This window comes from Ictidomys tridecemlineatus, chromosome 1 (genome assembly GCF_052094955.1).
Source record: "Ictidomys tridecemlineatus isolate mIctTri1 chromosome 1, mIctTri1.hap1, whole genome shotgun sequence".
In the NCBI taxonomy this organism is placed as follows: Eukaryota; Metazoa; Chordata; class Mammalia; order Rodentia; family Sciuridae; genus Ictidomys; species Ictidomys tridecemlineatus.
In genome coordinates, this window is record NC_135477.1 from 21,254,468 (window position 1) to 21,266,920 (window position 12,453).

The following is a 12,453-nucleotide window of genomic DNA, read 5'->3' on the forward strand; positions in this document are numbered from 1 at the left end:
CTGGGTACATGTATTACAAAATACAAATACCATCAATTGCTATCATCTAAGGGTTTCTCTAGAGTAGAGAAAAAGAGAGAGGTAGGGAACTTTCTTTTATTGTGAATCTGTATCCCAGACATGTATTTGATGCCTGTTTGTCACTTCAATGCTGATATCTGGGACATTTTTCATCTAAACCTCTGCTGTGCTGTCTATAAAACAAAAAGAAGTACCCCCATAGGCGCCTAAAGTCACATAATTAGAAAGTGATAGAACTGTGGTACACCAAAACACATGTCTATCTTCCATGCCATTTTGACCAGAAAACTCATTTACCTGACTACTAAGCATGTTTCTTTTGCTCAAACAAAATGATATCCATATTAATTTCATATTCTGTTGCATGTAAATGCTAAAATAACCTCAAATTCATTCCCCTTTTTTCTCCACCAGTATCTATAATTATCTCAGTTTGCACATACACAAGCACAGCCTCACTGAGTTATACCTACATATGGTTAAATTTTGTTTATAGTGTGTTGGAACCAAGGAACACACTGCAAATTTAAGTTGCTAAATTAACTAGGACATTGCTTGTTTCATGCCAGTAGTAAAAAGATTCTGTAAATATCAAATAAAGTGGCACTGGGTTGGTTTGCTCGAAGAAAACAAGATAATCTTCTCAAGGGACAGATTTCTTCTTGCTATTAAGTTGCAGTTATTTCTAGATGTATTTTTTTTTAAAGTGCATGTAGAAATTTCTGTCTGTGGAATTTCTTTATAGGAGCCATTAATTCCTCATGGAAGAATGTTCAAAGACAACTCTTACTATTTCTCAGGGTTAGTTTATCAATATATGATGGGGATATTTACTTATGAAGCACAATTTTAAAATGATAGTTTAATTTCTGTCGCTATATAAAATATTTAGTGAGTCCAAGAAAAAAAATACAGACTTAAATTCTATGAAAAATAACAATTTCCATACTATTAACATACATTTTGAATGTTTTAAAATAGGCTTTTATAAACATATTCCTCTCTGCATCAGCCATAGAAACACTGAACCCCTATCTAAAGTACCATTCCCTTGAATTTGCTATTTCCAGGGACATCATGAGCTGTGATCTCTTCCCATGTGACTCTATTCCAGGTGCCCTGTGGGGATTTTGATGTTCTGTCTGATCTCTGTTCAATGAAATTTGTCAGTGTGCATCAAGGAGAATAATTGGCCCTAAAAGTGGTGCATGTGTTTAAAGTCCACAGAAAGGAAATCACTTGCATTATTTACAGACTGATCGCTACAGGGGACTGTGTAGCTGTTTTCTAGCCAAGAACTCTGCAGTCTCAATTCGAACACACAATAATTGCTTGTTGATGTGAAGTTGACTCCTCAGAGTATGCTTCTTAGCTGAGGTTTCCCATCTTTTCATGGAAGTCATAGGGATTGGGAAATGAAGAAGATGCGTATTACAGTCATGGACACCCACTTCCTCTTATGGTTGTTCCTACCCATATCGATAGCATTGGCATTAGTGTTTCTCACCCAGGTGCTATGGGAAAGCGGCACAAGAACAGCAAATTAGCCCAGAGTCCCTGGACTCCTAAACATTTTCTGTCTGACCTTGTGCAATTCTCTAAGCTAGCTCCTTTTCCTGATGTGCAAAACAAGGGGATTAGATGATCTTTGAGATGCCTTCAAACTCTGAAATTTACTTGATCAACTGAAATGATTCAATGGTAGGATTCTTTGGACTGCAAGTGTTCTAAAAAAGGAAACATGTTTCTATAATTTGGTTTGACAATGAATTGACTCAGATTGTGGATCCTATGAGCCAGTTCTCATGATTCTTTATATTAAGCCATTTAGTCAAGTGTGGTCACATGCCCCATTATATCAAGCTTGTGTTCAAAATGAAGTCCCATTCCATTTACTATTCAAATTAAATAACTTGTGCTTCATCTTGCTTAATGCAAGAGCCACTTTATTCCATTTACTTGGTCTTCTGTCTCATTCCAAGCCCTTATCCCTAGGTCTGCCTACTTGGTTTAAGGGAAAAGTTCAGAGAGTGGTTTTGCCTTCAGGTAAAGAACTTGGAAGACCTCCCTAGTCAGCCATGGACTTTCTAAATGTTGCTTTAGGGTTGTTGCATAGGATGATTGTTGATTCATGGGCACATTCTTATCACTGAGCATGCTTTATCACCTGGATTCAATTAAAGCATCTTTGAGCTGCATATACCTACACACAATGGATACATATAGCCAGCCACCAGTAAGGCCTGTCAGCTTGGATGTCTGGCACAGTCCCTTTTTACTGAAGATAAGGAGACCTGGAGTCGTCCTCCACCACTGCTTTCCTGGGGGCAGTTTCTCTCAGTAAAGTGATGGAAGAATCTATTTCTATTCCATTGTTAAGCCCTACTACTGCCATCAGAGGTCTATAGGTATATAGCTCTTTCAGTTTATGCACATGAACATACACATGTTGCTGTTTCCTCATTACATGCATTGTTAAGAGTAGTGGGTCTAGGAATATTTTAAGTCTTAGCCACACACTGTACCCAGACCCAACCCCCTTCTGTGTCCCTAAGGCTTGCTCTATTTCCTACTTCATTAAGTCCAGTATCATTAGAACAAAGCAGAGTTTTCCCTTGAAACCAAAGCACATAGTCCAATCCACAAAATGAAACTATTTTATTTTTTCTCATTGTGAGTGCTAATATGGGAAACCATCGCTCAGTGGCAATAATATCCAACTGGGTACAGAAACAACTAGAGTTCCAGTTTACCTCGGTCATTACATGTTATAATTCCTATGAAAAAAAAAGGAAGATGCATCTTTACATCAAAGCATAATTTCTTGGCTTATTTTTTAAAGCATGAGTCAAAGTGTAAGAGGAGGAAAGAGCATCCCACATAGAATGAAAAACAATTGACAATTTGGTTCCACAACACTAGTTTTAACCTCCAGGGTACTGGTATTTAATCCTGGCTACAAGCTAGAATCAACAGGGGACTTAAAGTGAAAACAAAACAAACTGATGTCCAAAGTTCCCAATTAAATTCAAATTCCTAGGGGAAGGTCCTAGGCATCATAAATGTATAAAATGCCCTCAAGTGATTCAAAGGGTCAGATAGAAGTGAGATTTCTGCATCTTATGGAATGTCAAAGAGATAAGTGTACTCTCATATTCATTGCAATGTTACTCTAGTGGGCAAAACATGAAAGCCAAATAGGTGTCCATTAGTAGATGAATGAATAAGGGAAATGTGGTATACACAGTGGACTACTAAGAAGTCTTTAAACAGAATGACCCTCAGTCATTTCCAACAACATGGATGGAACTAGCGGACATGCTGCCAAGTGAAATAATCCAGGCACAGGAAGACAAACACCACAGGATCTCACTTACATGTGGAATCTTAAAAAATTGCTGCCATAGAATCAGAAGAGAAAGGTGTTTACCATAGTGGGTAGATGATAGTGAAAAGGGAGATGTCCTTTAAAGCATACAAGTTGTAGTTAGACTGGAGAAATGAGTTTTAGTGATCTGCACGGGACCACAGTTAATAACAACATATTGTGCATTTAAGATTTTCCAAAAAAAATAGATTTTTAATGTTTGCACCACAAAAAAATAACTTGATGTATATGTTTGTTACCTTGATTGAATCTTTCTACAATGTCTATATTGATTACATTGTACTCCATAAATATGCAGTTATTATTAGATTTGAGATCTGCTGAGCTTACACAATACTCTTACCTTAATAAGTGAATAGTTATAAATACATATAGTCCGACCACACCACCTCAAATTCACAAGAGAAAAAAAAAGGCTGAATAGAAAAATCTGGAGTATGAAGACTCACAATGCTTCTTTCCAGGTTTAGCCTCACAAAGAAGAAAATATGGCCTTCATCTTTTTTTAAAAAAAATTGTCCAGGCAGCACAGAAGCAAAATGAAAGAAAGTATGGGTAAAAAGGAAGAGGTGACAGAGTCATATCAAGATAGGAAGGAGGAGAATGGCTGAAACCGGGGGTGTTGGAGTAATAAGGCAGTCTCCACTGATGAGCTGTAGGTAATATCAAAGGCACATTTGCAGAATATTTCCTTTTCAGTAATTGTACAAAGACTCCCTTGCCATTACAAAGCACTTTTCTCCTTGGCAGATTGAAGAATGCTTTACCAACTAAATGCATCTCAGTAATATCCAGAGCTCAGGTCCAACATAATCACAAGTTGCCTTGTTATTACGGAGGTAGCAGCCCCATTTAATAACATATTAAATGCATTATTCATTTATGTAACTCAGACCCAGGGACAGCTGCTGGGATGAAAATAGAACCATTCTGTAATGCAAAAAGCAGGTGTGTGCTTACTTGAGTAAATTAACTCTGTATTTCTGCACAATTTTCTTCTAAATTTCAGGGACAGGTCTGGTAGGGCGGCTAATGTGATGCCATTTTCATCCAAGAAATAAAATGGTTTCAGAATGGTTTTTAATGAGCATTTAAAAAAAAAATCACCAACAGCCTTCTCTGTGGCAGAATCCCAGGAGGATAGATTCGTGCTTTGGGTTGAAGCAGAGCTCCTGTTGCTACAGGATTTAGGAGAACCTGAGGTGATGATTGGTCAGAATGGGTGACAAACAAAAGAAATACTCTGCACCTCCTGATGCCAGTAGCAGTGGTGGGCCAGTGCTTCTGGTGCTGCTCGCCAAGATGGAGCCACAGGTGTGTTTGATGCTATGCAATTAAAAAACATAACCTGCCTTTAGTTTGCACACTGCCACCCCTCTGAAACCAGCAGGCAGTTTCTAATGCACAGTTAAACTCCCTGAGATGCCATGATTATTCCGGAGGGTTTTGCTGGTCATTTTCTTGCTACTTACCATTGCTGTTACCAAAATATTTTCATTCTCCAACGTATGCACCATGGGAGTTTTTTTTTCCCCTCTTTCCTCTCCCACCTGCCCTATTTTCTCTCTTAATCAGTTTATACTCATAAAAACATAAAAAGGAATTTCTTTTCTAGGCCGATGTTCAAATTGCTCAGGCATGACAGTGACCCAGCAGAATGGGCAGTGATCTAAGTGCTGGAGCTGGAATTTGGAGGCTGCCTATTCAGCTAGGTGTTAACTCCTTAGTTGATGGATTATGAGGAGAAGCAAGGACTCCTAGGATAGAGATCAGCACGGCTCATTTGGTGGGTGAGGGGTGAGTGTTTGGGGCAGCAGTAATAACTGATGCTATGCTGGTATGTCAACATGTAAACTGATACAGTCATGCCAGTGAGCTAGATTCTCAGCTCTGCTTATTTGAGCACAAGGAGACCCTCAAGGAGGTTTAAAGTTTATACATTTCTCAGGAATCTTGTGAAATCATGCAATTCAAATAATTTCTATTACATGAATCATGAAGACCTCTTTAGGAGTGTAGATGTGGGTCAATCTTACTACTGTAAAGAGGCAGTGCAGGGTAATAGTAAAGAAAGGATGTGTTATAGGGATAAATAATCCAAATTGGCCATGCAAGAGGACACAGAAGCAGAAGGAGCAGAAGAAAAGAAGTGGTTTCAAGAAGATTAGAAAGAGATTTGGATGGAGCAGAGTGAGCTGGCTGGGGAGAAACTTCAGAAAAAGTAAAATAAAATCATCTTATAGAGGGCTTATGTGAAGAATTACAGGATCTGCAGTTTATCTGGAGGGCATTTGGAAACCAAGAAGCTTGTGAAAAGGGAAGAAAAATAACAATACTAACTGAAAATAGTTGAAAACATTTCACAAGTACTTGCTAGGTGATAGGGCAGTTTTCAGCAATCTGGGTACATAAATTCATGGAATTCTTGCACCTACCCCATGACATGAGTTAAGTATTAATGGTTGACCTTGTGCTGATCCATAATGTCCAAAGTGCTTTTGCAAGTTTCTCATTGATTATTTAACCCTGCTTTTAGCTTGTCAATTCTGAGATTCAGGAACAGAGGCTAGATGTAGATGAATTGGAAAACTGCCTGCAGCTCAGATAGATCCAATCTATTGCCAGTGTTGTCAAGTTTTCCTGGAACCTAGTTTTACCCATTCTTTTATGTACTGTGTGAACTTTTCATGGTATAGTCACCAAGCTGAGTAGTAGTGACAAAGACTACATAGCCTACAAAGCAAAAGGCTTATTAGCTGGCCTCTTAAAAGTTTACCAACCTTGGTCTAGTATATTTTGATTTCTTCCAATTTATGTTCTACTACTAACTCTGGAAAAGTGAATTTGAGAGATCAAATATAACTACAGGGGTTGCTGAGCCCCTCAGGGGCAAAAAAAAGATGAATTGGTAATACTGAACCTCAAAGTTCTTAAAGGTTGGTCATCCTGAATATACAGATTCTTATTTACCATGAAGCTGATAAATTTCTAATAAATTGAAAGGGACATATTTGTAAGATAATTCATGTATTCTTTTATTAGAGCTAAAATGAGAATAAGCAAAAGTTTGAAGGATTTACTCAGAATGCAAAAACTGAAGGCTCCTTGGTGTAAGGTTTCAATAGTTCAATCAGTATACCTTCTCAAGAAATGATTAGAAATTACCAAATTTAGCCAGCTTTTTCTGTACTATGCCATTATTGTAGCAGCCTTTCTCTGAATTGTAAGTTCCCTTGCCATCTATGCAGTAGTCCCCCTTTATCCACAGTTTCAGGTACCCATGGTCAACTGCAGCCAAAAAATATTAAATGGAAAATTCCAGAAATACATGTTTTATTAGTTTTCAACTGTGTCTCATTCTGAGCAGTGAGGTGAATCCATGCCTAACTCTACATCACAATGCCTTTGTCGTTCAGTTAACAGCATTTCATCATGTAGCCATTGTTCACCTCCCATCATCATAGGAAGATACTGGGAGTTCAGTAAGATATTGGGAAAGAGAGAGGGAGACAGAGAGAGACCACATCCACACCAATGTTATTATGGTCTATTATTTAAATTGTTCTCTTTTATTGTTATTGTTGTTAATCTCTTGTTGTATCTAATTTGTAAATCACACTTTCTAATAGACATATGTGTATAGGGAAAAGCTTGTATTTATCAGGTTTGTTATTGTTCATAGTTCAGGCATCAATGGGGATCTTAGAACATATGTCCAGGACTGTATTATTCATTCTGATCCTTAATTATATGTTCTTTAAATGATCTCCTTAATTATCGATTTATGTCTGTTCATCCTGATTTTTGACTTAGTGTAGGGACAGTATCTTCCACTGTGTGCATTTCCTACAGTTCCGAAATGAAGAAGTGATTCATCAGTTGATTCGATGAATCAAAGAAGTCAATTAAGATGCAAATAATAGGTAACAATTTGTTGCTCCAATTTTTTCTCTCTATTTATCTCTATTGGAAGCTAGATATGAATCAGCCCTAATGCTCAGAGTAACAAGGAAGGTAGGTGGATGATGTCCCTGATGGTCCTCAGGGCCAAGCAGCTCAGTGTAGTAAAATCATGGGAGTGATCTTCTTTGTAAAGAGCTAGTTGACAATTTGAGCTTTTCTCCTTTTAGGTATAGAAAGGTGGTTTCCAATAACTGCACTGATGGCGTGCGAGAACAGTACACAGCCAAACCACAGAAGTGTCCGGGGAAGGCCCCTCGTGGCCTCCGGATCGTCACTGCAGATGGAAAGCTGACTGCAGAACAGGGGCACAATGTCACTCTCATGGTGCAGCTGGAAGAGGTAGGCTGATTCCTGTCTCCCTCTCACCTTCTAGAGCTGGTGATTTTGTTCTAACAAAGCATAGTTCCCTTTGCGTATCTTTTTTAACCTTCTCATTTTTGATGCATTGGTTTCTTGGTCTTTTAACTTTGCTTTATTGGTACTTTCAGCAAAATATATTCTCAGGATACATTAACAGTATTCCCAGAGTAATTTAACCCACACATATACTCACTGACCTAAAAGATGCTAATGCTTTTGCCCTCTCAGCCTCACTTCTTGACTTTTTTATTTTTTTTCAAAGGGAACAAGCTGGCCAAACATACATCACGAAGGCCAATCTAAACATCACCAAGTCTAATATCTTTGACAGTTGAGAGCTTGTATTTTGGTAGCACCTGAGGGCTATCATTATGAGCATCAGTTATTGTTTGCCAAACTATGGTTGTCTGAAATTTCTGACTACATAGACGGCAGATAAGATGAAGGTTCTCCTATGAGGTTTAGAATGCACACAGGATTTTTGTCATCTTGTAAATGAAGAAGAAGGCCTCCCAGGACAAGTACTTTCATTACATTATTTCAGTTATTATACCAGGCAGTCCTACCTTCAACCATATTTTAGGGGAAGCTGAAATGTGCCCAGCACTGTACTGGGCCAAGCAAATAAAAAGGGATTTTTAAAGTCAATATTAAATATATACCATTGCCTTCCAGTTTCCTCTTCTGACAGCTCTTGGCTTCAGGTCTTTGACATGCATGGACTCCCCTGGAGAGCATGTTCAAATGCTGTGTTTTGGTCACATCCCCAAAGATTTTCATTTGGAGAGTAGGCATGGAGTCTAAGAATTCCTTTTTGGAGCAAGTTCACAGGTTATGCCTTGTGCTTGGAGGAAAACAAACAAAAACAATGTCAGTGTTTTGGGGAGAGGACAAATAAGGAGAGAACAAAATCATAGGTTCTGGGGCATGACTTGAAAGAAAAAGGTGAAGTAATTAGGATTGCTTTGTCAGGTTACATCAAAATTATTTGTATTTTTGTTCCTATGGAATAAATGAATATTGAGTTTGAAACTGTGGCTTAGATAATGCTTTCCTTCTGGTCCAAGGGCTACTTAAAAAACAGTGCTTTAATCTAATATTCTTTTCCTAATACTCCTAAATGAGTGCCTTTCAAGACCAATATTCTAAATACTGAGATTTTCCCCAAATCCTGTAGTTGGAACTAGAATTATACAAGTTAATTTAGGTCAATTGGAATTGCTTGTATTTCACATAAATAAATTCTGTGGGGACTTCTGCCTGAGGCTATGACAGATTAGCTTGCAGCAAACCAAATCAAGAAGACTGGGAAGCTAAGAGATGAGGGATTCGATGGGATTAGTACAATATTTTATCTTATATTTCTCTTCAAGAACTTTGTCAATTGATATATTATACTGTATAATAGGCTTGGATTTCAGATTCCTAAATAAGACCAGACAGAAAGTGTTGGCTAAAAAGGAATAATAATAAAATAATAATAATAATAATAATAATAATAATAATAATAAAAAGATAAGAAATAAAGGAAATGAGTAGTAGAGCACTTGGTTAGCCTGTGTGAGGCACTGGATTTGATGCTCAGCACCACATAAATAAATAAATAAATAAAGTACTATGTCCATATACAACTAAAAAAAATGGTAGGAAATGATGAAATGATAGGTAGGTCTAACACAGAAGGAATTATAGGCCTAGCAAAGAGGGACATAAGGAGCAAGCATCACTTCTGAAGAAACAGTGGCTAAGAATGTTCTTAGAGTCAAGAAATGGAACAGAGTCAAGAAACAGAGGTATATAAAAATATATGTTTATGTATAATCTAATGAAATGAATATATATGAGTATGTGTACTTACAGAGTATGTATATATATATATATATATTTTCAGTAACAAATACATAAATATCAATAAACAAATCATAGTCTTTTCAATAATGGTGCTGCAACATTGAATATCTACATGGGATATTGAGGCCATTGACTATCTATGTCTTCCCATAATACAAGAAATAATTCTCACTGGACTGTCAATCTAATTTTGAAAGATAAAACCAAACTTTCTAAAAGGAAACAAGAGTACCTTCATGACCTTGAATTTGACAAAGATTTTTTTTTTTTTTAAAGGAAACAACCCGCTGGACATAAAGAATCTATGGTTTAGAGCACATTAACAAATACTATATAAAATCAAACAAAATATAGTACTTTGTCTTTAGATCTTTGTGGGGGAAAAAAATCTCTGTTGGATTCTTAGGGAAGAATTCATTTCCTAGAGCAACCCTCTACTCTGTTTACCTGCGTTGTATGTTTCCCAGAGACACATAGAACCTGGTTATGATTCCCCAAAAGGTATCTCTTTTGAAGTAGTAGATGCTTATTCTGTTGCTCCGTTTCTTAGAACATAGTAGAGCACTCTCTGAAGTAAGACCTTTTGCTCCTGGTCAGCTCAGACCTTTGCACAAATGAGAACACACTTGAGGGGCATGGCCTTGTTTCAGTTCCATCTAGCTTTCCAAATAACAATGATCATCAGGCATTTCACATTGGGCTGCCTGACATGGGAAAATGGGAACAGACTGGGTGACCTGGTACTAAGATGTGTGAATTCATGCCTTCTGCTCTCAGGAAGGGAAAAAAATATTAAGTCAATTCATTCCACTTGAGTGGGTGAAGCTACATTGGCAGGGATGAAGTCTGCTGCCTTCTGCTGTCAGACATGGCCCCTGGATGCTCTTATCTCCTGTGCAGACATGGAAGCCAAGACAACTGACTCCCATCAGGAGGCCCTGGAGATCACACATTTGAATATGCGATTCTGTGCTTATTCTTCACAGACTCTTGCAGAAACAACTGACTCAACAGTTTATTGCTCTCTTGATTATGCACATAGGCATGTGTGATAAACGTAATGAACAAGGAAGAGTAAAGGTCTCTGTGTATCCAGGGAGGACTGAACTTTGGCACAATTAAATGACAATTTGCATGTACATTTATTGAGCACTATCAGTTCTAGTTTGCAAGTGCATCACTTGGATTATCTCATTTAGATCTCACAATGCTCTATGTAAATAGGTGGTGTCATATTTGCCATTTATAAATGATATAGCTGAGGCACAAAAAAGCAAAGTAACTTAGCTGAGATCATACACGTACTAAGTAGTAGACTCAGGAGTCAAGGTCAAGCTTGTAGCATCTTATCTTTCTATAGCTTCTCTATGATAGAAAGAAACATTTTCTGGGCAAGAACTTCCTGTAGTTTCTGTGCTTCCATAGAAACCCTTGGCTGGGGGCAGATAGTAACAAAGATAAAGAAGTAGAAAGGAAAACCAACACCATCTCGGCCCAAGCCAGTTTGGCCTACAGGTGCTCCTGTATTGTCAGACACTAGTTGGCAAATCTACCAATATTTTCCTCCTTTTCTGAGATGATTTATACTTTCAGATCAGTTTATTGAAAAACATTTCAGCAAAGAGAGATACTAAATCCTCTCTTGGGTTTCTCCCTCTTTGCAAAACTATGCCTTTCATGAATGCCTACTTATATCTGACATTGTTGAATTTATTCTAAAGAGTATTGAAAATCATAGGCTATGATTGCAGTACTGAAGGAGTTTAGAATCCATGTATAGTAAATCACATTTCTCCTGTGGCTTAGGTATGAATTACAATGTAATTATTTAATAAAAATTAAATCCCACTAAAACAATTTTAAAATTCCCCCCATAACTGACAGCACATGTTGTTTCTAAATCCTCCTCAGAAATCTCTTGAGCATTCACTTCTCACTTGAACTTGATGCACCTAATTTACTTTGGAAATAGTGTCTCACTCATGCCCAGTATCTAGGGCCAAGTGTTATAACAATAGGAATATTTAATGTCATTCCTCTGATACCTGAAAAATTGCAAGTCTTTCCAGTGCCAAAGGGATCCAGAGGTCCCTGCTACCTTCTGATGTGACATCATGGTTGTGATTAATGCAGAAGTGGATGAAAGACTCCCCTTCCCTAGAGGGATATTTGTTGTTTTTTTTTTTTTCATTTGTGCACTGAAGCCTGTGTCTCTGTTTCATTGTTCAACTTTCTCCTATAGTTTTGTGGTCCCTCTTGGGCTTGAAGGGTGTACAGACTGATGAAGCCCTCTTTTTTGTTCTCAATTACTTACATCCAAACCCCTCCACATAGTTTCCATCTCCTCTGCCTATTAACTGAAGCACCATAAGGCTAGGGAAACAATAGTTAGATGTATATCGATTTATTTGTTCTTCAATATATATATTTCTAAGCACCAATTTTATGTCATGCTTTCCATTCACAAGCAGACTTACTTTAGATGTAAGTGGGAATAATGTTTTTGAGTTAACTAGGACCTCTGCTGTATTGAACACTATGTAAAAATCCATCCATATGAAGCATAAATGACTAAAAAGTACAGAACAAAAAAACAAATTTATTGCATCACATTATAATAATGTTTTTGACATTATCAAATAAACTATGAATATCATTAAGGTAAGAATCATGTCACTTCTAGTTGCATATTGATAGAGCACATTTATAGAGAAAAAATAACACAATAAATATGTGTGGATTTGAATAAGCTTCTCCAGGAAGAACAGAGATAAAGCTCAAACTTGGGAGGAAAAGACTGTTGAAGTTTGAATACCTTACAAAACAGGTTAAAATCTCCATCTGAAATCTAAGTCTCTTCTTTTATCCTC

At 37.4% G+C, this 12,453-nt stretch overlaps 1 protein-coding gene across 10 annotated transcripts in view; it reads left to right on the forward strand.

The window, feature by feature from the left end:
* Positions 1-12,453, forward strand: part of Sorcs1 (sortilin related VPS10 domain containing receptor 1) — a 474,759-nt gene that overhangs the window by 403,466 nt on the left and 58,840 nt on the right. For all 10 annotated transcript variants that reach the window (XM_078052770.1, XM_078052650.1, XM_078052432.1 and 7 more), the window contains exon 18: positions 7,540-7,711. In XM_078052770.1, the coding sequence (XP_077908896.1) occupies positions 7,540-7,711 (172 nt within the window). The remainder of the gene's footprint in view (positions 1-7,539; positions 7,712-12,453) is intronic.